Consider the following 24,616-nt stretch of genomic DNA (forward strand, 5'->3'; position numbering starts at 1 on the left):
AACATTAAACTCAGATGAAAAACTCTGAGGGGCGGGGCCTGATGTAGACATCATCAAGCCCCTCCCCAAGTAATGCAAATCCTGCATTTCGCAGTTCTTCGAGGAGGGGGTGGGGCTAAATTACACAATTTGCATATTTAGTCCCTCCCCCTCCCGTGGAAAGCCACAAATAGTGGAAAATTAACGCTGCCGTGGGGGAGATGCGGGTGGTGGTGCTGTTATCCGGGAAGGTTGCCTACCTTTCCGGAGGCCGGGAGGGGGACCCAATATTCGGGAGGGTAGGCAACCCCCTGAACTACCCAGATACACTGTTTTGTTGTCTAACTTGCACTAGACAGATAAAAGCCATTTGCTGACTGGTGATGGTGAAATGCGGACCCTGAATGCAATGTTAGTAAATGAGCGCAAGTGTTTTGTAAGATGATTTAACAGTAATTTAACAATTTCATAAAAACATGGTACAAAATGCAGTGCAAATCTCTAAGCATAAAATAAGTGTATTTTCTTAACAAAATGAAAGGCATATTTTGTAAAATACATATATTTTCTGTGAATGATTGGTTTTCTATTATTCATATCTTTAGAGTAGATTCCATCCAATCTAGAATAATTAATAATAATAATAGACAGAATCTGATTGGTTGCCCATGGCAACATCCCATGTGAAATAGAACTCCCATCTTTTCCCCCTTCATATACGAACATTCTCTGAAGAATCTATGAAGCCACTATAGACCCAAACATGGTACTCTACATACTTCTTTGTAGATATTAAAGTACAATATAAATCCATCATTTGTATAGACAGACCTACTGCACAAACTACCCATCATCTTCATTGTTACACACAGGGCCGGTGCAAGGCACCGGAGCGCCCCAGGCGAGTCGGGGTGGGGGCGCCCCGGTGCCGGAGGGAGGGAGGGGGGGGTGGTGGTACCTGTGTAAAAAAAATTGCTGCCCCGGCGTCCCTGCAGTGCTGGGGCGGTCAGGGGTGTCCGTGCCGTAGGGGTACCTGCGGCGCCGTCATGTGTATAAAGCTGGCTGTGGCCGGCGGGGTCCCTGTAGTGAATATCAAATAACTAGCGCTTTCCGCGCCGCCGTGCGCATAGCGCTAGTTATTTGCTATTCACTACAGGGACCCCACCGGCGCCGCAGGTACCCCTACGGCACGGACACCCCTGACCGCCCCAGCACTGCAGGGACGCCGGGGCAGCAATTTTTTTATAGTTTGCTGGGGGTGAGGGGCGAACTGCCACCCTCCAGGTGCCGGCGCCCTAGGCAAATGCCTAGAGCTGCCTAGTGGTGGCGCTGGCCCTGGTTACACATTACCTTCTTCATTGATGGAATATACCCCCTACTTCCCCTCTGTGATTACATTGCTTCTCCTTTATATTCTATTGATGCCCATAACTGTCATTATAAGGAGAGTAGGCAAAGCTGACTCAGGAATCTGGCCCTTATTCTGATCGGTTCGGAAACGGACGCATGCGGCCGTTCCGCCGATGTTTTCGCTCTGCGCATGTGCAGAGGGCACTCTGCGCATGCGCAGGCGAAATCGCCGCACACTTTTTTTGACCGCCGCAAAGGGGGCGGATAGGGGCGTGAGGGGCTACTTAGCCTCATTTCCCTATGCATACGCCCCGCGTTTCATGGGCGTTCCCATGCAAACGCGGGGCGTATGCATGGTAATGAGGCCATGACGCGCGTGTAGGGGGCGGGCAGCTGACATCGCCGGATGTCAGCTGCCCGCCCCAATACAAGATTTCACACGGACAAGTGTCCGTGTGGTCTTGTGTTGCGGGACCTGGTGGAGCGTGCGGCCCTGCATTCGATGTTCGGCGACCATCGAATGCAGGGGCAGCTCCCAAGGTGGAGGAGGCGTATCCCCGTCCACTTTCATACGGATCGCCACATATCCGCGTACGGACGGAGGTGGCGATCCGTACGCAAGGCGGGGATTCGTCTGTGCGGTCGGAGCCGCATATGCGGCTCCGGCCGCACCGATCAGAATAAGGGCCTCTGTTTCCATGGCTACTCCAGATTGGGCACTATTTTGTGGGTGTCCTGTATCATTAGGGACCAGTGGCGGAACTTGTGGGTGGTGAGACCCGAGGCAGCAGTGGGACCCCATTGCACTGCACCTGCTGCACCAACGGCCATTTTGCCTCTGTTAAGGACCCCAACAGCACAAAGAATACGGGATCTAGAGGTGAAAGACCTCCACGGTTTAGATAACGGGTAACAGGAAGATGGTTGGATATTTTGGAAAGTGAAAAGTTGGAAATACCCTTAAAAATCTGATCAATGACAACTGAGGTTTCAGCAAGCACAGAACACAAGTGTCATGTACCATACTACACACGTCAAGTGTCTATTTTGTATAATAATCCATTGTACCCAAATATGAAAGATAACAGTACATTGTGATGTTACACAGAGTTAAACACTGCAGAAACTTTAATTAAAGAAGAGCCCCCGGTGTTTTGGATATAATTTCTCTTCTGGCCGCATTCATGCTAAATTCTTCATCAGTTCCTGGAGAGCAGATCAATAGTGAGGTATGGTCTGGGTCCTCAGGGGCCTGGGAACAATGTGGTAGTACAGAAATCTAAGGACAAGAGTTTAGAGTCATAGTTGGGATATAATGAAGTCCGAGTTCAGCGGCTGGCAGAACTTGGGGAGTTTTTTTTTTATCCCGAACTGCTGCCAAACTCAGTTGTACTGTACTTAGCTTACAGCTAACACAGTAACTTAGCTACTTTTTGGTGCTCCTCTCCGGAAGAAGCCCAGAGAGGAGACGTTGATGAGCACTTCGGGGTGCGGGGACAGACTCTGATGTCATCAAGTCATGCTTCCACTCCAACCAAATGCCTCAATTTCCTGAGGCATTTGATTGGATGCAAAAACCTGCGCATTTTGCATCATTTTAGCCCTGCCCCCTCCCTGAAGAGCGACAATTTCTAGTATTTGTGTTGGGAAATTTAATCTAATTCGGAGATACTATGTGGAAACCCTATATTAAACCCAGAACACATTAGGGGACATTTTTGAAAACTGGTGCACAGGAAACGGCAAAAATGTCCTATAACCAACTGTGAACAAGTTTGTACTCGACAAAACACATTTAGAACCTAATTACTTAGTACTGATTACAGCATAACAATTGTACAGTAAATTGCATAGATTATGGCTATTGTGCTAATGTACAGCAATATTTAGCCATGGTTAACTTGGGTAATCTTCCTCTTAATTTATCATATGGTATTGAATTGGGACTTTGGTAATGCTGGGTACACCGAAGGCCGATAGGATCGGTCATCCAGCCAGTCTGACAGTCTATCTGATGATTGGAACGTGCACACACACTTGATTGTTGTCCTGATGTACCTGATGTCACAAATGGGCGGGCATTTAAATGTTCAGTTGTGATGTCAGTCACCGGTGGCCTCTGCAGCAAGTGTACGGGTGGTATAATGATATATTGGCTGTGTTGCAGGGCTGACGCGATATGTCCATGAATGGCATCATTCAGAAACATATCAGGGATACACAACCGCCAACGTGACCACCAGATAATGGCCGTTCAAGCGAACAGCCGATATTTTGCCCACTGTGTATCCAGCTTTAAAGGGGATTTGCCCTTGTTTGCGTATTTAGGGGAAAACGTATCAAACCTTCTTAAGAGGACAGGTGGAGAAGATGCACAAAGAACACTATGAGCTTCCAGCTCTCGGTTTATAGGATGTACTTGATAAATGATAACTAGAAAATAAGTGGATGCCATGAGCAACTTCTCCTCTAGTCCTCTGTAGAAGGTTTGAAGTTGGCCACTCTTTTTTGGAACGATACTCAGGTAATTACAGTAGGTTGAGGGTGAACGTGTTACTTTAGAAAAGAGAATGTAAAGGAATAAGTGACGGCAGCTGTGAGTGTAGAGGTGTGAAAATTGTTGTATGGGAAACATGCGGAATAGGCAAAGGGATGTGGCATAGAACAGAATTGGCCACCACTGGTACTTGGGGTGAAGAGGCAAACGCATCTCCCGTACACAAACCTGGTTCCATTGTTATTTGATAAAATGGAGTTCTTGAAATGCTTTGCGTTTGAGGACACAGAAACGGCTGTTGAGGACCAATAAATGTGACACTACCGACCGAGGTGGCCAGAAATGGAGTGGCTAGCTGCTGTGGTACTCTGTGCTGTAAGCATGATACTGAGGCAGAACAGAAATGTGGCTCTAATGGAACTGGATACACTGTAGTCTGGATTGCTCCTGTTGGAATCATTAATTTAAATCTGGTGGGAAGTACATTAGGCTGCGGTGCTGAGCCATACCCAGCATTTTGATGATGTCGAAGTTTCTTAGAATATGTCCCTGGAAGATTGGTCTGTTGGCAAGGATGGTTTACATGGGACAGCAGCCGCTCTGTTATAGAAGTTTTGGCATGTATGTGTGGTTCTTTTGCTGGTGATGTTTGGCTTTCTCTAGCTTGCGAATTAGCTTGCACAGAATTTTCCCTTGGATCATCGCAAGCTTGTCCCAACGTTGATGATGATTGACTTCTGCTCTCTTGTGTTATCTCAGAGTCACATGATAGGAGGGATTCCATTGGTTCACAGTCTGTTACCGTAAGCAAATTGCCTTTTTCAGCCATATGCGCAGTGGTTTTCCCAGCGGAACAAAATGGAGTATGACTTTCCTGCTTTAAATCAAGCAAACTCTTACATAATTGGTCTAATTTATTCTCTACGACTTGCTTTATCTTCACTATTTTCTCAATGAAATCTTTGGCCTTTAGAGACTCTTTTTCTAGGTCATAGTAATTCCTGGACAGACATTCCCCAGATTTACTTTCAGGTAGTTTGCAAGGCAATTTTTTGCTTGAGTTGCTATCTTTCCTTTCGTTAACTGCTTGAGCATTTCGGACTCTAATGGGCTTACACACAGTTGAAAAGTTTTGCTCTGGGAAAACAACCAGTTGGGAAGATGACATCGTTTTATGGAGCCGGGGTCTCTTAATGGATAACTCGATCTCATCAACGACAGATCGACGTGTTCTTTTGAAATTACAACTATGGTTTAAAAATGTTTCATGTTTTTTATTAGAGCCGATTTTGTCAGAACTCCAGCTACAAATTGTTTTAGAATAAGCTATGTTTTGAGAGCAATGATTTAGTTGTAAGAGTTTTGATTGGTAGTTAAAAGACCCTGTATTCTTACTGTGTTCATTTTCTATTTGATTGGAAAACCCTCTTTCATGATCTATGTTCCAAACCGCACATTCCCGTTTGATCTGCAGCGTTGGTCTTCTTAACAATTCTCTTTCTGTGTGCTGTGTCCCAGCATGTGGCAGCTGACGGGAAAATGTAAATTTTTTTAATGAGCAAAATAAGTCTTTTGATCTAACATGTTGTTGTAAATTTTTTGAGACACTTTGACCATCTCCATTTATATAATAATGTTGCCTTTGTCTGGACTCTCTTCTTACTTTTACTTTATACTTGCACTTCCTTCGCCTATTACCTTTTTGCTTTGTACCGCAAGACTTTTTGTGACTTTTTCTCTTTTCAAATTCATAATCATCATCAATAAGGAACCTTGAAATGTTGTGCTTCTGATCCTCTTTAATACTGCAGATTACACTGTAACATTTCAGATTGCCAGGAGTATGTGTCATATTGGGACATGTGTGCATTGTGTCATTTCTGAAATTTGTCACAACGGATTCACAACTCAATCGATGTCTGGCATTGTCATCTGTATTTGGGCAATATTCTCGAGACTGGTTTGGCAAATTGTTGCACTGCGAAAATGTTTGAATTTTATGATCTATTGCTTTGGATGACCGAAAGTCAAAATGTAGAGGGTTGCAGCTGTAGGAGACTGATGGTTGAGTGTAGGTGTACCTCATCATCTCTGAAGGCCATTGAAGAACTTTTGAGCCATCTCTGCTATACACAGGATGAAAAGCCTCATTTGGCCGCTCAAGTGGTTTCTCATTCCTTTGCGTTAATTTTTTATCATCATTCAATGATACCCGGATGTCTGATACATTGCTGGTAGGACTTTCGTTGGGTTTACTTCCTCGATCATCACCATCTAATATCGCTTGGGTGACATTAATATGGGTACTTGTTTTTTCCAGAAGATCTGTATCCAACTTATGGAATTCTACTGACAGTTGCTCATCATCAACTTGATGTACATCAACAATCTGTTCTAAATCAATGACTGTATCTGAGTTTGAAGGTTGTGCTTGAACATCACAGTTTAAAGGCACTTTTAACTGACAAACATTGGAGGATAATATAGACGTCACTTCACTTTCCAGTGATTGTTTTTGATTTGGTTGCTGAGGAGCACATATTCTAGACGGTTGCTTTTCAGATGTTGCTATAGACTTCTCATCACCATTTAAGTATGAAGTTGCATTAATAGGCAGAGGAGACTGAACACTAAATGACCCAGGCAGAAATCCACTTCTCTTTTCCAAGCCATGACCACCGGAAATGTCTTCATTGAATTCATAGAATACCGCAGCTGATGCTTCAAGCTTAACTGGGGTCTTTTTGGGAAATGCGAAAGAGAAACTTATTTTATGTTTTTTGTCCTTTTCAATGTGTTTATGATGGTTCTGGTTATGAGTTTCTGAGCTCTCTGAACTTGACAAAAGGATAGATGCCATACTTGTGCCATTATGAATATTGTTGAGGGACGTCAACTGTGGGTTGTCTCTTTCTGCAGAATGGACAATAGTACTTTGAAGACTCCCATGGATGTGATCGTGAACCATCACCGTTGTTGATTTGAACATGGGACCACTTCCTGGAGCACTTGAACAAAAAAAAAAGAAGAACAAAATCACAATAATTATATCATAATACTTATTACTTATAAGTACTAGGTACTATATATATAGTGACAGACGCTCAAGTAGGTTCAGTGATATCACTCAGGTGCATGAAAGGGAGGAGTAATACTAAGCAAGAGAAAAATACATGGTACCCCCCAGCACACTGAATGATATCAGTAACCAGATTTAAATACTACATGATAAAATCATTCAGAGATCTTGGTTCTTGGATCTGGATCTGATCTGGGATCTGAGTTCTTCCCCCTCACTGATGGTGGTGGTCTGCGCATTTACCGGGCACTCACTGCCTGACTGACCTATCCGAAGCAAATATGCACTATTAAAAAATACACACAATGAATATTTGTAGTTCTATTCTCCTTGCAGTAACGAGTTGTGTCCACCAGAGGATGCTCTGCATCTACATCTGTTTCCACTGTTGTACCACAATTATCATGTAGACGATGTATGGAATGCTGTTGAAATGTGTATATGAATCTATGTTCTTGTATATGTTCAAATGATTTTATCGTTTCCATTTTCCATGGACAGGTGATTGTAACCACAGACTAAAGTAGCACCTGGATTATAACTGCTTTTAAGGGATTTACCCATTGTCCTAACCAATGACATCTGTTCTGATAGAGTTGGAAAATGAGCGGTTTATGTACTAATATGACGGTTGGGAAATTGCGTATGTGCAGAATGAGCCTTGCGCGATCACCTGCAGTCCCCCCTTAGCCGCAGCGCGACTGACACTGCGGTGTTGGAGGGTGCAGGTGGCCAGAGACCAGGGTCCGCATTGTCATATGCAGACATTCTGGACCTTGTAGAGGAGATTCTAAGTAAGCTTCAGGACCAAATAGGTAATAAGTTTCCATGGACTAAAATCCTGTATTTAAAGCAAAGGACATTAATATTCTTACTTTGACGCCCTATAGTAACCTATATGGTCTTTTAGAGATACTTTATGTAGCTTATAACATGATGTTGTTTTTATACAGGAAGATAATTTTATGGAATATTAAATAATTATTACCATCATAGTTTGTTCAGCAACCTTTTGCATTATATACAGATTCTATTGGAATTGCAGAGATGATATTTACAGAGGTTGAAACATGACACAAAACCCAGCAGGATCCATTCTCCGCCACCAGGGGTCACCAGCTTCCTAATGCAATCTTACTATGTTTGCGGTCAGATAATGACTTAATCGCCAGCATGGATGCACCTGACTCCTGGCTACTTAGGGCCGCCTGATCCAACATTAATCAACATTAATTGCCTCTGCACTCAGTGCTGCTGGGAGCGCTGTGAGTCTGCAGGCAGAGGAACGTCTGATTACCTGCCAGATTCCTATTTGTTGTGTATCTTTTTACCCAGGCCTTTAATTGCTGTAGTTCTCTTCATTTTGTGTTATAGTCTGGATTCTCTCATGGCTAAATAAGAGTGCCTATAATAATTATTATCAATTGAAATCCTATACTGAACATTGTGTGCAAAGTCGGCTCCAGGAGGGGTGTGTGTGTGCTGCAGTTCAAAATTCAAATAGGGGAGCCACACCCACCAACTGCCATTCCTAAATAACTCCCTGGCAGTGGGTGTGTTGCCCCTATTTGAATTTCCGACTGTGCTGCAGCCCCAACTTTGGAGCCACCACTGCTTCTGTGTGTGTGTGGGTGTGTGTGTATAACCCTAATTCTGTACTCTGTAACATACCTGTATGAATTATATGAGTACAATATAGACTAAGACAGGGCTGTACTTGGATATTTTACCTCTATTAGGGACTAAGCAACACTATCCACCATTCTCTCTGGCATTTCAATAACACTTGATGGAGGGAGCAGATGCCACATGCTTCTTATATCAGGGCTCCAGAGTGCTGACAGTGAAAGGGGAGGAAAGGAGTACCATGCCATTGGCTTTACTCCCTGGCAGTGGTACTAATCTCACTATGGCCATGGGCACTTCCAAATGGGCCATCTGGCAAATACAACAAGGGCCAATAGATTGATGTAAGATTGATGTACCAGTCCTGCTGTCTGAAGGCCTGACTGAGCAGCTCTGCCTTCTGTTGGTCTGTCTGGCCGATGTGCTTAGACAGGGCATGCCATACGGTGATTTGCACCATGTCCCTACCATGTGGCCATTTTCCAGTTCACGTGCCACTACAGAGCATGCACAGGAAGAAGTCTAGTAAATTGGGCATGACAGAGAGAAAATGATGGCTCCGTATGGAGTGGGCAGTGCTCAAATTATGCGTATTGTTCATTTTAGCCCCACCCTTCCTTTAAGGACCTGTGATTTGCAACATTTACGATGAAGGGGAGGGACTTAATGACATAAATAACCACCCCCGATTTGCTCAGCTACTTCTGCTCTCCAGGCTCCTCCCAGAAAGGGGTGTGAAAAAAGATGGCTAAGATGATAATGTTTTAGATTGATAAAGTGTAACTGAACTGAACTGGTTGGTTTTGGAAACTTCTAGAGGGGACAAATTAGGGTTATTTACGTTCATTTCCCTGTTTGGTTAATCTGTACTCGTGTATGGGAAAATTCTTCCTGGTCAGGTAGACCTTACTCAAATGCTTATAACTTTACCCTTGGCTACTCAGTTTCTCCCTGGGCTACTCACCAAGTTGTTTGTCTTTTATAATCTGCCGACTTGTGGAACCTCTGCAGATAATTTTTTTGTTTTCTTTCATTTCTTCTTAATTTTGATGATACATTTCGAGAGAATTCCCTCTGTTTTAGCTCCTTAAGCCTCTGTGGAGAAAGTGTCAAATCCGGCCATTAAAGGGGGGTTTTGTATGGAAGATCTATAATGTCTAAGTAGACCGTCATTAGGCTGACCCCTTATTGTGCACCTCTATTAGGTTGACAGACTCAAAAAGTTGACATGAGATGGTCAACGCAAATGTTTTTGTAAAAAATAATTTGGGGTGTAATGCTTTGTTTCATCATGTGACCACAAACACTGGAATGGTGTAGGCTCATAGGCTCACTTTGATCACCACGCTTCAGGCAAGGCGGCTCGCTCCGCTACTGCGGTTCACGCTAAATTCCCACTTGTATCCACCTGGACCGTAGATCAAGCAAAAAATGGGAAAACATAAAAAAAAAAAAACTTGTCAACCTTTTGAACCAGTGAACTTTGTGCGTCAGTAGACCTTAATGCAAAGGCTCCCCAATAAATTGGACCTTTCTTACCTGTCAACTCTATTCATGTCGACCATATGATGTTGACCTCTAGACACAGTAGACCCATCAGTCAGATCCCATTAAAGGGAATAGGTTATTTTACATTTCCTGTTGCTTTTTTAGCTAGATGTGAGCACAGTAAATGACGTAGGAGTTTTTGCAGATAATGCTTATGAAAATACAAAATATTGGTTCCGACAATTGTATCTGTGGTTTTTTTTTATACAAAAAGTCTCATTTCTGATATTTCTGCCTCAATGCGGTTCTTGTGTGAATAGAAGAAAACATTTAGAAAATGTTTCAAATAAAAAATCTATCTAAAAACCGTATGAGAGCCACTTTTAGCCTGATTCATCCCCGGGACACGTGGCCATGTATCAATTGACATTTGTAGACAATAGATTTGCATTTCTACAGAATGTAGCAAACAGGAAGCACTTACAAACCTGTTTGTTCCATTCTCGAAAAAAAAAACGTGATTCAGTCCCTTTCATGGCTGTACTCACAAAGAGCCTCATGAAATAGACTTTCATGTTTATTTTTAATTCATCGACCAACATCAAAAACCACCACGTTATTTCTTATACTATGGAATTGCCATTTAGACAAAAAAAACAAAGGCTTGGAGCATATCATTAAGCAGATATGGCATATGGCTTTACAATTGTGAAGTACACATGTGTTACATCATTACACATAGCCTCAATACGCAAATTGTGCAAGATGCCCGGCCTAACTGAGATGCCCGAAGAGTGGTAGTGTATCGATTTTCTCTTTACATTTTATTTCTAATTAGCATCGCAGATGCCACTCACAATGGTTAAGTTACTAAGATGGAAGTTCTATTGAAGATGGGATGTTGCCCATAACAACCAATCTGATTGTACTTATTTATTTAGCACCTTCTAGAAAATAATAGATAGAATCTGATTGCAGCGGCGTAGCTACGTTTTGGGCGCCCCCCGCCTTTAGGGGGGGCGCCCCCCCGCCGCCTATTCAAACCCCCCCCAATCCCCCGCAGCCTTACCTATTTCGCTGGTCCCGGCGGCTCCGTTCTTCTGCTGAGGACCACCACAAAATGGCCGCCCCATACAGCAGACAGTTTCAGAGAACTGTGTGCTATATGGGGGTGGCCATTTTGTGGTGGTCCTCAGCAGAAGAACGGAGCCGCCGGGACCAGCGAAATAGGTAAGCCTGCGGGGGATTGGGGGAAGGTGTAACTATAGCACCGCGGTGGCGGGGGCTGCGGTGCTATAGTTACGCCAGTGTCTGATTGGTTGTTATGGACAACATAATATCTTCAATAGAGCTACCATCTTAGTAAATTTACCCCAGTGAGTGACATCTGTAACCGCACAGGACTTAATTTTAATCACGTTCAAAGTCGCAGATGAAGCTCAACGGAACTTGGCGTGTGAAAAAGCCACAACCGCTGCATTGCAGAACTCCCAGGGCCATCTTAACGCATGGGGTTACTGTGCAGCTGCCCTAGGGCCCCACAAGTCTAGGGGTCTTCGGGCAGGGGTTTCCAGGTACCGCCAGAGATCCTTGTGAGGCTAGTAGAGATTGCTCCTCGGTTGGTTGCGAATAACACGAAATCAGAGCTGCTGGGGAACATTCTCTACCAGTCTGCAGCCAAACCGTTACTGGCTGTAAGCTGCTAATTGCTGGATATCTGATAGTAGGTGGATAGACACCTAGGGAAGATTGTTTTACATTTTTAAGTAGGTGCCCCAGTGTAGTGCTTTGGGCCCACAATGCTGTTCAGAGGGCCCTGAGCACTTCACATACAGATTCAGACTCAGTCATATACAGATTTACAAATGTCCCACAGAAGTTTGATCAATGTAATCTAGCATTGTTGTTTTGTCGCTCCCATTAATTTTATTTATGCAAATTAGGTGCACAATTGACGAGAAAAAGAGGCTTAGTGCGGCCAAGTTGCCAGAAACCAGCCAAGAGAGGATGGTTTTCAGGACTAGACTCTACATCTAGACTCTAGCCACCGAGAGATGCGTGGCGCGAGTGAGTGAAGCAGCAAGCATCTTTTTGTGCCGAAAATGCATCTTATGCTCATTGCTATGCATTTACAATGAATTGCTACTTTACAGCATTTTCCTAGAAATTTCATCATGCTGCATATCATTTTAATCAAGCAAGGTCTGCGCGTGTGTGTGTGTCTTCTACACATAACGATGCAAACAAGATGCGTTTTACAGGGAAAAGTCACATGAAAAGACCCTCTGCGCTACCTAGTCACACCTTGTCTAGAATGGTTGTTTACCGCACAATGAGGCTAGATATAAGTAGACACATATGTACAGCGTTCATTTGTTTTAATTTCTAAGGAAGGAAATATGATGCGCACTGTTCAGATGTCTGCTAGGAAGACCCACGCTTGCACAGCAGTTATTCTGATGCGACGTCCTGCAGCATCTACAGTGCTCTATTGCTTTTGTATATTCTGCCTGAGCACTTAACTCCAACACCCTGGCTCGCTGATTCCATTAAGGCTGTGCAGGCTTCCTCTGCCAAGGAGTAAGTACATTTGGCTATCTATCTAAGCATTAACTGCTTCAATATCATTGATTAAACTGCTGATTCTAATATCCTAGGGAGAATGAAAAAGAGGTGTTGTCCATATAAATCTATACTGCAAACTGGAAATGAGCTCTGCTCATCCTCAGCCGCAAAGAGGTTATGCAATGGACTTAAAAAAGTTTGGCACCATTCTTTCCATTATATTGTGTAATTATTAGAGACAGGATTATATGCATTTGCATATTTTGCCCATTCTCACTGGTTATTGCATATTTTACCTAAAATCTAGTGATGGTGCATATTTTAGGCCCTGCCCCCTTTCCACCCGCCAGTCACAGAACTGCTTTGCCCTGCTGCTGCTGCTGGCCAGGTAGGGGTAGAGTGTGCAGGCTGGGGCAATATGTACGCAGTGTGGGGAACCTTGGATGTACGATATGTCTGACACTGCTCTAGGCTGCCAATTCATGTTGATAAAAGTCAGTTGGAGCGGATGCCATTACAAAGCTCCTGAACCTTTGCCTGCCCCTGGCCTGGGACTTTACACCCAGAGACTTCTGCAGCAGAGGAGGCAGGCAGAAGGGTTGTGACATCACGCGTCGCGGAGGAAATGCCGTGTCACAGTGAGTATGTGGCACAGGGAGGAAACCTTCCACTGCGCCGCCCTCACACACTATGCTGACATTGGATCCATCAGCGCTGGAGATGAGGATCCGTGTAGTTGATGCCATAAGAGCCTAGGAAGCTGCAGTCTGCTATAGCAGCCAGGGAGAAAAAAATCCTGTGTACAGCACTAGACATCTGCAGATGCTGTGGGCCTATTTTTGAGGTTTATTTGCAACTAATTGTATGCTGATTTTTAAATAAATAAGTTAAAAATTACTTTTTTTTATTATTTAATGTAGCATATTTTAACACTTTTCATGCATATTTTAGGTATTTTTCATGCATATTTGCATGCATATTTCAAGCTTTTTCTGTTGCATATAATCCTGTCTCTAGTAATTATAAATCTTTGCACAACTGACATTTAAGACTTTCAGATCCATATCAGAGTACTATCCAGAACTCACAGCCCAGATCTCACAGCCCAGATCTCACAGCCCAGTTCTCACAGACCAGAACTCACAGCCCAGAACGCACAGCCCAGAACTCACAGCCCAGATCTCACAGCCCTGTTCTCACAGCCCAGTTCTCACAGCCCAGATCTCACAGCCCTGATCTCATAGCCCAGAACTCACAGCCCATATCTCACAGCCCAGGACTCACAGCCCAGAACTCACAGCCCAGAACTCACAGCCCAGATCTCACAGCCCAGATCTCACAGCCCAGATCTCACAGCCCAGAACTCACAGCCCAGATCTCACAGCCCAGAACTCACAGCCCAGAACTCACAGCCCAGAACTCACAGCCCAGGACTCACAGCCCAGATCTCATGGCCCAGAACTCACGGCCCAGATCTCACAGCCCAGAACTCACAGCCCAGATCTCACAGCCCAGATCTCACAGCCCAGAACTCACAGCCCAGAACTCACAGCCCAGGACTCACAACCCAGATCTCACAGTCCAGAACTCATGGCCAAGATCTCACAGCCCAGAACTCACAGCCCAGATCTCACAGCCCAGAACTCACAGCCCAGATCTCACAGTGCAGAACTCACAGCCCAGATCTCACAGCCCAGTTCTCACAGCCCAGATCTCACAGCCCAGATCTCACAGCCCAGAACTCACAGCCCAGATCTCACAGCCCAGATCTCGCAGCCCAGATCTCACAGCCCAGAACTCACAGCCCAGAACTCACAGCCCAGTACCTTCTCACCTGTTTGTGTGCGTGATCATAGGAGTTAATATGATTATCGAACTCTTGATGCTTATAATATTGCTTGTCACATAACTCACAGTAGAAATTTGCCTTCAGGGATTCCAGGGCATTTTGCTTTGTGTTCTCCTTTTCAGACAAGTCCTTAAAGAAAAGAAATGATAAAGTTATCGATGTGGCTTTTTGCAGAAAATGTCCTCATGATGAGTAAGCAAATCACTGATATAACACTTATGCTGCCACTTACTGGAGGCCACTATTGCGGCATATAAATTCTGTATGGAACATTTAGGAACACTTTGGATGTCAACTCATTAACATCCCATCTTATGGATCTCAATTTGCACCACACTGTGGGCGAGATGTACTAAGCCTTGAAAAGTGATAAATTGTAGAGTGATAAAAGCTAATGGTGATGAGAGAGCGTGAGAGATGCTCATGTGTCCTTATCAGATGGAGATGGGATGCGCCAGCCTGCGCCAGCACGGGAGATCTGGCGATGGAGCAGGCAGGCTGACAGCTGCTTCGTCTTAACCTCAAATTCACATGTTCAAGGAATTGTAACTATTATCACTAGATTTTGAGGCATAATCATTTTACTACAAGATAAGAGCGATTTTTAATATGAGGAATAAAGTTTACTTTAACGAACAATTACTTTGGGGGAAATTTACTAAGAATAAAAATACACAAAATCGTATTCGTATTCTTAATACGAATGAATACGAATGAATACGACTGGTGTAGTCATATTTTCATTTGTATTCTGGAGGATAATTTACTAATCAGTCGTATTTGACTGATTCGTATTATCCAATGGCGTATTGATTCGTATTTTTTCTGATACGAATTCGTATTTTAAATACAAATTCATATTTTTAAATACAAATTCGGATGTTAAAATACAAATTTGTATGTTAAAATACAAATTTGTATTTTAAAATACAAATTCGTATATGTTTTAGCCTGCATGGATCAGTCAGATCCGTGCAGGCTGCAGTGTAAAAAAAATGTACAAATAAATAAATAATTTTAAAAGTGTGTATGTGTGCTAAGTGGCCTTTTATAAGTCACACATTTGTGATTTTGATCATCTGGGGGTCATTTTCTGATTTTTTCCTCATGTGTAAAATTCTAAGATGTGAAATACACTTCCAAATCAAGGTGTATTTTTTTGGCGTATTTTTTTTACGATTCGTATGCGTTTTCGATTCGTATTCGTATTTTTTACAAATACGAATTGTTAGTAAATTTGTTTTCATGTTAAAAATAGGCGTATTCTATCGATGTCGTATATATTCGTATTCGTATTCAAAAATACGAATACGCCATGTATACACCATGAATACAAATACACATCACCGTATTTTCAGGATAGTAAATCCTGAAAATACGAATACGCATAAAAAAAATCGTATTTTGCTGTACCAATATGAATTTTTTGGACGATTTTACCTTAGTAAATTTCCCCCTTTGTGTTTCAATTTAAAAGTTTGGTACAGCTATGGGGGCAAATTATGCCCCACGTTATGCTAAAGTGTTTATGAAGGAATAGAAAGCATAGAATGTTTATAAATCATTTTGATAGATTTACGGTTAATGCGGTTGACCAATCTCCAATCAGAAGGTGAAAATCTATTGCATATTATGTCCTTTTAACCCCCTTTTTTTTAATTATAATGGACTATTGACACCACACCTACATGTTGCTTCAAATTAAGCAATCATACATAGCAGTAAAGAACTTAGCAAATTAAATATATTGTATAGGACACACGGTGATGAAGCTAAATAAGAAAATAATTATAGGCTCAATGTACATTTCATGCAGAACCAAAACTAACTGGATAGTTCTATGTCAAGGAGTTTATATTTGAAAAGAGCTGCTTGGTATAATTTGTACCTCAGTAAAATGCCTAAGGCAGGATACAAGATTGAAACCCACCACATGCCACATTGAAGGTAATATTTGTCATTATAATTATCGGGATTTACAGAATAGATGGCTCTTTGCCTTATGCTTAAAGTTTTGGAGCCAAATTCCAAAAATCTCTGATTAAATATTGGCAGCTTTTTTATTACATCAATTATTTAGCTGTAATGTATACATTGGAAAGCCAAGGCTCTCAATCTAGGCATAGTAATCTAATTATGAAAAAGGAAATCACTGCATCCGTAGAATACTTTGTGGTTTAAACTTTAAAATACTTTTAAAGTAGAAATATGGAACCCATCACAGCATGGAAAAGGTCTTAGGGAAATTATAAAAATGTTTCACAATAAAAATGTAAAAATATGGAAACAAATCTAATCGTTACAAGCGGAAAAAATACAAATAATTGAATGAATGGTAAAAAACAAAAAAAAGTCTAATTATTTCTAACTGGGTCCACACTGAATCCTTACCTCATGGCTAAAGCTCTGCCTGGAGCTACTTAATTTCTCCAACTTCCTCTCACAGAAATGTGAACCTTCATGTTAACATGTGGGGTAACTCCAAGATGTTGAACACATAACCTTTGAGTTATGGGTCAATATACAGGCATCACAATTGGGATGCAGGCCACATTCATGGGTGACGCTAAAATGCCAGCTCCCCGCAGTGATAGGAAGTGGGTGCTGCAGTGTGATATCCTGCCGCAACTGTCTCCTCTCACTGAGAAGGAGCCAACATTGCATGCACATTGCATGCATGCACAAGTCTCTGGTGTCAGCCAAGCATTTTCTTGGAGGTTGGACATGCCCCAGGAGTGATGTAACTGGCAGGCCATGCCCCTTATATGACATCATCATCATCTGTACAACCCTATGCTTGGTGCAAAATCTACATTTGAAAACAGGTATTTTCGCTCATCCTGATAGTGCTGCAATGCAGACAATACCAGAGATAGGCTCTCCAGGGAACATAGCCTGGAATAACAGAGGAGAAAAAATGTCAATACTGTACGTAGAACTCTACATTGAATGTGGTTGTCTAATCTTTGTTTCAATGCAAGATACAGTACAGTCCGCAAATGTTCTAAGTTCTGATGTTAGAGCAGTTAGATAAGATCACTCTCCCCATCATCCACATCCTAAATGTCTGAGACCCTGTGTTTGCAAGAGTTGCTAAGCAATCCTTGTCCAAGTGCCTTCTCTACATAACTTCTTTATGGCCTCCTAACACTCCTGGCCATACTGAGAAAGTGTAAAACGAAAGTCTGCACCATATTTGGGCAGGCAGATGTTACTTATGGGTGGTTAAGTTGAGTATACTTTGATGGAACCTATTGTTAATCTACATTAACGCAAATGGGGTGGGTGAAACAAAAATACATTTTCATCAAAAATTATTTTATCTATAGTATGGCATACAGGTAGGTGAAAAATCGTTTTGTACACCATAAGTAGTTGTCTCATGTCAAGTTTGGAGGTGAAGGCTCCTGGTCACCTGTTGCCCATCACTGACTTACAGAATGCAGTCATATCGACAATTAAAATATTGACATGTTCACAATGTCGACATGTGCAATATCAAGATTCTCAGAATACCAATGGCAATTAGGTTGCAGGAGGGGAGGTTGTGCGGAATGGGGGTTAGAGTCAGGGTTGAAAGTATGGCGGTACGGGGTGGTACGGCGTACCGCTATAACAAATAGTGCCGGTACCCCATAACGGCATAAAAACCCGCCGATCGCTGTCCAATGTGCATGCGCCGGTTTGCGCCATGATGTTGTGACGCCATGGCTCCGGCGCCGCATGATCCCCAGCATCCCCCGCATCCCAGGCACCGACGTCCCGCCCCACCACACGCCGGGTGTCCCAGGATGAAATGGACGGCGCTGGAGTCTGGACGGAGCCGGAGTCTCGCTGGAGCCATCGTGTGGAGGGACGGAGCCGCCTCGATGGACACACCTGACCGCAAGACTAGGTACGTAGATTATTGTCCTGTTACACAAGGGGAGCAGCCTGTTGGGGGGCATATATTCTGGCACTGTGGGGGGGGCATATATTCTGGCACTGTGGGGGGGGCATATATTCTGGCACTGTGGGGGGCATATATTCTGGCACTGTGGGGGGCATATATTCTGGCACTGTGGGGAGCATATATTCTGACACTGGGGGGCATATATTCTGGCACTGTGGGGGGTCATATATTCTGGCACTGTGGGGGGGGGCATATATTCTGGCACTGTGGGGGAGCATATATTCTGGCACTGTGGGGGGCATATATTCTGGCACTGTGGGAGGCATATATTCTGGCACTGTGGGGGGCATATATTCTGGCACTGTGGGGGGGGGGGGGCATATATTCTGGCACTGTGGGGGGGGGCATATATTCTGGCACTGTGGGGGGGCATATATTCTATATATATATATGTGTGGCACTGAGGGCATAACTAGCACTGTGGGGGCATATCTGGTACTGGGGGCATAACTAGCACTGTGGGGGCATATGTGTGGCACTGTGGGGGCATATCTGGCACTGGGGGCATAACTAGCACTGTGGGGGCATATGTGTGGAACTGGGGGCATATCTGGCACTGGGGGCATAACTAGCACTGTGGGGGCATATGTGTGGCACTGTGGGGGCATAACTAGCACTGTGGGGGCATATCTGGCACTGGGGGGCATAACTAGCACTGTGGGGGCATGTGTGGCATTGTGGAGGCATATCTAGCACTGTGGGGGGTCATATATTCTGGCACTGTGGGGGGGGGCATATATTCTGGCACTGTGGGGGAGCATATATTCTGGCACTGTGGGGGGCATATATTCTGGCACTGTGGGAGGCATATATTCTGGCACTGTGGGGGGCATATATTCTGGCACTGTGGGGGGGGGGGCATATATTCTGGCACTGTGGGGGGGGGGCATATATTCTGGCACTGTGGGGGGGCATATATTCTATATATATATATATGTGTGGCACTGAGGGCATAACTAGCACTGTGGGGGCATATCTGGTACTGGGGGCATAACTAGCACTGTGGGGGCATATGTGTGGCACTGTGGGGGCATATCTGGCACTGGGGGCATAACTAGCACTGTGGGGGCATATGTGTGGAACTGGGGGCATATCTGGCACTGGGGGCATAACTAGCACTGTGGGGGCATATGTGTGGCACTGTGGGGGCATAACTAGCACTGTGGGGGCATATCTGGCACTGGGGGGCATAACTAGCACTGTGGGGGCATGTGTGGCATTGTGGAGGCATATCTAGCACTGTGGGGGCATATGTGTGGCATTATGGGGGCATATCTGGCACATATTTGTCTTGTAGCCACTCCCCCTTTGTGTCATGACCACGACCCTGACCACGCCCATTTTTCGGCGCGCAGCACAGTACCACTAAGACTTTTTTTTCTACTTGCACCACTGGTTAGAGTTAAGCTGCAGGGGGAGGTTAGAGTAAGACTTTCAGGACAGTGATTCCCAAATTAGGTGCCGTGTTACCCTGGAGTGCATCACAGCACTTGCAGAGGTGCCTTAATTGGTTGTCCAGGACCAGTTCAAATTATTTATGGTCAAAGAAAGAGAAAATAAAACAGCAGTTGTGGCTTCCTACTAGAAAATATGTGGGTAAACAGATAAAAAGTTTGGGGACCACTGCTCTAGAAGAAGGGCTATGTGTAGGGTTTAGGGGCATTAACAGTGAGTGACAAAACATTACCAAATCACCGCCTAAGTCAGAAGTCTGGAGCCAACAGACCAGCCAAATAAGGTAAGTCACTGCTAGACCCCCGGGAACTTTTTTTTTCAACATTCTAATCATGTTGACATTTAATCCATGACATGGTCAATATCGACAATACAAACTGAATCTCAACTAAATATACCGAACCCCCGGTTCGGTCACATACATTTAATAAATCTGATGAGGCTCACAAATAAATTTTTACAAAAATCTCTGGGCATCCAACCTTCTAAACTTTTAGGACAATTTCAAATACTTGCACAGCAATTAGGGCCCAGCCCCATAGACAGTGTATGGAAGCCAATCTGAATCATGAATAACTGGATCTAGCCTATTCCAAATGTGTTTTTCTTGCAAAGTACTATAAAGGCACTAAAGAAATGCAAACATTATGAGTAAGCGGAGTCTTGCTGGCTTTCACCTAATTTTGTTTTTGATTTGAAGATAAATGAAAAGAGAACATCTGCCATTATTTTGCTAAATAGCACCACATAATTCCAAATAAAACATGTCTACCGTAATGAACAAGTCATAAGAAATTCACTGATAAACTTGTTACTTTCAAGACTAAATATAGAACAGAACATTTTCATTTAGCGACGTGTAATTGAATAATTTTTTGAGATGAAAATCAATATGCAATTTTAGGCTGACTTGATTACTAAGCATATTATTAAAGCAGATCAGTGTCTGACAGATTATATTGTGACATGAACCGACTAACCGTTCCTTCATAATAATGTATTCATGTACATATCTGTATATACTGGCGGCTTTACAGGCAATTGCTATGCTGCCACGGAATTTAAATGGGAGAAAAGTTAACACAATTTTTTAATGAAAGATGAATATCAGTTTAACATATTGGGATCCAAGTATATAGATAATGATATACTACAAGACCACGGAGTCTGTCTGCTTCTTTACAAGCCCTATGAGTGCCGGTCCCTACCTGCTTTCTACATACGGTGTGTTACACACGGGTGTGGTATAATGGTCCGACAGTCGGGATCCCGACAGTCGTTATCCCGATGTCGGGATCCCGACTGGCCGGACCCAGACAGCATGGTGAGCGCAACTAAGCCCCTTGCGGGCTCGCTACGTGAGCCACCTATTCTATTCTCCCCTCTATGGGGGTTGTGGACCCCCACGAGGGAAAAAAGTGGGTGGCCGTCGGGAACCCGGCTGTCAGTGTTTTGACAGTCGGGATCCCGATGTCGGGTGAATGCCTGTCGGGATCCCGACTGTCGGGACCCCGTCCGGCACCCGTTACTCACACAAGTCAAGGCACCAAGGCTATTATCTGTCCTATGCCGATTAGAATTTTTGGAATATATGTTCTTGATAAAAGCTCTGCAAGCGCTGAAACATTGACCTCAACAGACAAGTTGTTTTGTGGTTATTGGACCCGAGTGCCGCCGTCACCGCCAGATATATATATATATATTAATATACAGGTATATGAATATATGTAATTCGACTTTTACATTACCTAGTACAGTATTTAATTTAATATATATTTTAAAAAACAATACCTGAAGAACCAACTAGATGAAGGACAGGAGAGACAGAGGGATACATTTACTAAGATGGAAGTTCTATTGAAGATTTTACTTATTCATTCAGCACCTTCTAGAAGATAATAGGGTACTTGTTTCCTAGCACGGCGCCCATCGCATCGTATACCATAACACTTAATATGGTGTACGATGATATGCAATAGGACGCGATATTGTACAATAAAATATCGCATTTTATGCCATACAATGGCATACGATGCGATGGTATACGATTTTTTTTTGTACAAACACCCTGATGGGTCCTTACAATGTTAAATGGCCCCCCATTGTTAGCGCCAACCCCAGGATCAACGCCAACCCCAAGCGTGGCGGGCGCAGCGAGCCCGCGAGGGGCGACGGTACGTGTCCTCCGACTTTTCATACCCCCACTATCCACGTCGGCGTGGAGTTGATTTTAGATAGTGTGGCGAGCGCAGCGAGCCCCCAAGCCCGAAACGTGGGGAGCCCCGCGAGGGGACGCGGAACCCATGTAAAGTAATACGCGTCCCCTCGCCACTATGTAAGGTAAACTCCACGCCGAGGAGGATAGTGGGGGTATGAAAAGGTCGGAGGATGCGTACCGCCGCCCCTCGCGGGCTCTCTGCGCTCGCCACGCTTCGGGTTGGCGTTGATAGTGGGGGTGGCATGGGGGTGCATTTAACATTGTAAGCACCCATCAGGGTGCTTGTACATTTAAAAACGCATCGCATGCATCGTATGCAGCTATATGGCATGCGATGAGATCAGATGCCCTACGATGGACATCGGGGCGCCGTGCTAGGAAACAAGTACCGATAATAGATAGGATCTGATTGGTTGCCATGGGCAACATCCCATCTTCTGTAGAACTCCCAACTTAGTAAATTGACCCCAGAGAATATACAGCCTCCTATTCATGATATAGTATCACCCTATTAATCACTTCATGATATCATAGTATATTACAATGGCAGTTCACTCCTCTGCCTCTCCCAGTGGAGGGCTGGGCCAGGGTTCCACCTGGGTTGGTACAATTCTGAATCAGCATGATGTGCTGTGTGTACATATAACTTTCAGCCCGGAAGGTTCCTTTTCCAGTCAGTGTCAGCCTGCAGCAGAATACACAGTGATGTGTAATGGCAATGGTTTATGGTTGAGTGAACCAGATGGCTTCCCACCATCGATGGTAGCTGTGGACTCAATGGTTTTATTTTCTGCTGTTTACAGAGGGCTGCTGCTGTCAAACATCAGCCCTGTGCAGCTACCATCACCATCAATGGTAACCATTGATGGTGGACATACCTATGGCCATCCATAGCATGAGATGGAGCTGGCATTGGTAGACGAGGCCACCATTTTGCGGTACAGGTAGTACACCTTTATACAGCGCGGCAGTCGGAGGGGTTGTTGGCTACAGTGATCCTGATTACAAATGTCTTCTGTTTAGCAGTGGCTCGGATCAATGGTGGCTGCTTCAAGGACATATTTTGATGCAGTAACCTGCCCTGGGAAACATGTCCCACAGACAGGTCCCCCTCCCATTTTTCCACTAATCTCTCTTAAGGCCTTCATCCACGAATCCGAATTGTCCAATTTTCATTAGCTTCTGACGGACCGGGCCAAGAAATCAGGAGAAAGTGGCCAAATTGGATGTGCTAGACATCAGATTCGATGCACAGTCCCATGTAAATCGGCTTGTAATTGGATATCAAACCTGCTTGCACGGGCAGTCTTCTGGCAGCAGGAAATATATACCTTCCTGAAGGGGGATTGGCAGCACCTTTCCCCACGGAGAAGTCGCAGAAATGGATTGTCTGCTTTGCCCTGCAGTCTGTCCCATTGCCTCTCTTTCCCATGAAATCTCCCTAATTCCTGGACACTTACTAATGTTTGACTCCCCCAGGCTGAAAGTTGCCAGCAAGTTTTGATCGTTTCAGATAAATACTAAATAAATTATATATGTCTACAGTATCCTATGGTTGACACTTAGGGTTACCACCTCATCCCTTTAATTCCAGACACATATTAATTACACAGGTTCTGTGGCTGGCTGACTTCAAGACTCCATTTCACCTGGTTTTAAACTGCCACAGAACCTGTGTAATTAATATGTGTCCGGAATTAAAGGGATGAGGTGGTAACCCTATTGACACTATAGATAGAAACACCATCAGATGTGTACTTGACCATAGGTAGCTGTACACAAAATTCCTAGTAGTCAAACACAGAACGACCCAATCATCTTCCAAAAGCGGCAGATATATACTTGATCCATTAAAATATTAATAGAGAATGCAGAAGCAGCACAAACTGAGGTGACGTTACAATAACCTCTGGGATCTTAGTCGTGCCATAGTAAGATGATTAGTTGTAGGATTTAATGGATTAAATATATTTTACTGCTTGTGGGCGAGTGCCTCTCTGTTGTGTATGGATACATAATGTATGGGTAAATAAAGGGATTTTTGTAAGAACTTACCGTTCGAATCCCTTTCTCTGATATGGTCCTGGTGACACAGCTCAACACTGGGATGTAGGAGGGTCCGAAGGAGCCATGCACCTATCCTAAAGCTTTTAGAGGGTAGGCTCCTCCCCTACTGCATCCCGGACTCTTCAGTTCAATCTTTCAAAGCCACTGGAATACATTAACTCAGTACAAACGCCTGCACATATTATATGCACATTTTATAACAATAACTGTTAACTTTTAACCATTTTAACATGAACATCATGAAACTTCTGGCATACTTACTGAGCGTAAGGGAGGGATCGCTGTGTCACCAGGACCATATCAGAGAAAGGGATTCGAACGGTAAGTTCTTACAAAAATCCCTTTTTCTCTTTCAATGGTCCTGGTGACACAGCTCAACACTGGGACGTTCCAGAGCCGGTCCTTTGGGTGGGTACGCTCAGGTCTGCAGCTCTCAGCACTGCTCGCCCGAATGATGCGTCCTCCGACGCGAACTCATGGAATCTATAGAA

At 43.9% G+C, this 24,616-nt stretch overlaps 1 protein-coding gene across 1 annotated transcript in view; it reads right to left on the reverse strand.

Moving 5' to 3' along the window:
- Positions 1-1,848: 1,848 nt before the first annotated feature.
- The window catches only part of ZNF804A (zinc finger protein 804A), a 131,583-nt gene continuing 108,815 nt past the window's right edge, over positions 1,849-24,616 (reverse strand). Inside the window, exons 2-4 of the mRNA XM_083154674.1 lie at positions 14,419-14,562; positions 9,496-9,626; positions 1,849-6,834 (exon numbers count right to left, since the gene is read on the reverse strand). Coding sequence (XP_083010800.1) covers positions 3,888-6,834; positions 9,496-9,626; positions 14,419-14,562 — 3,222 coding nt within the window. The 3' untranslated portion in view covers positions 1,849-3,887. The remainder of the gene's footprint in view (positions 6,835-9,495; positions 9,627-14,418; positions 14,563-24,616) is intronic.

This window comes from Crinia signifera, chromosome 7 (genome assembly GCF_055691185.1).
Source record: "Crinia signifera chromosome 7, ASM5569118v1, whole genome shotgun sequence".
NCBI lineage: Eukaryota > Metazoa > Chordata > Amphibia > Anura > Myobatrachidae > Crinia > Crinia signifera.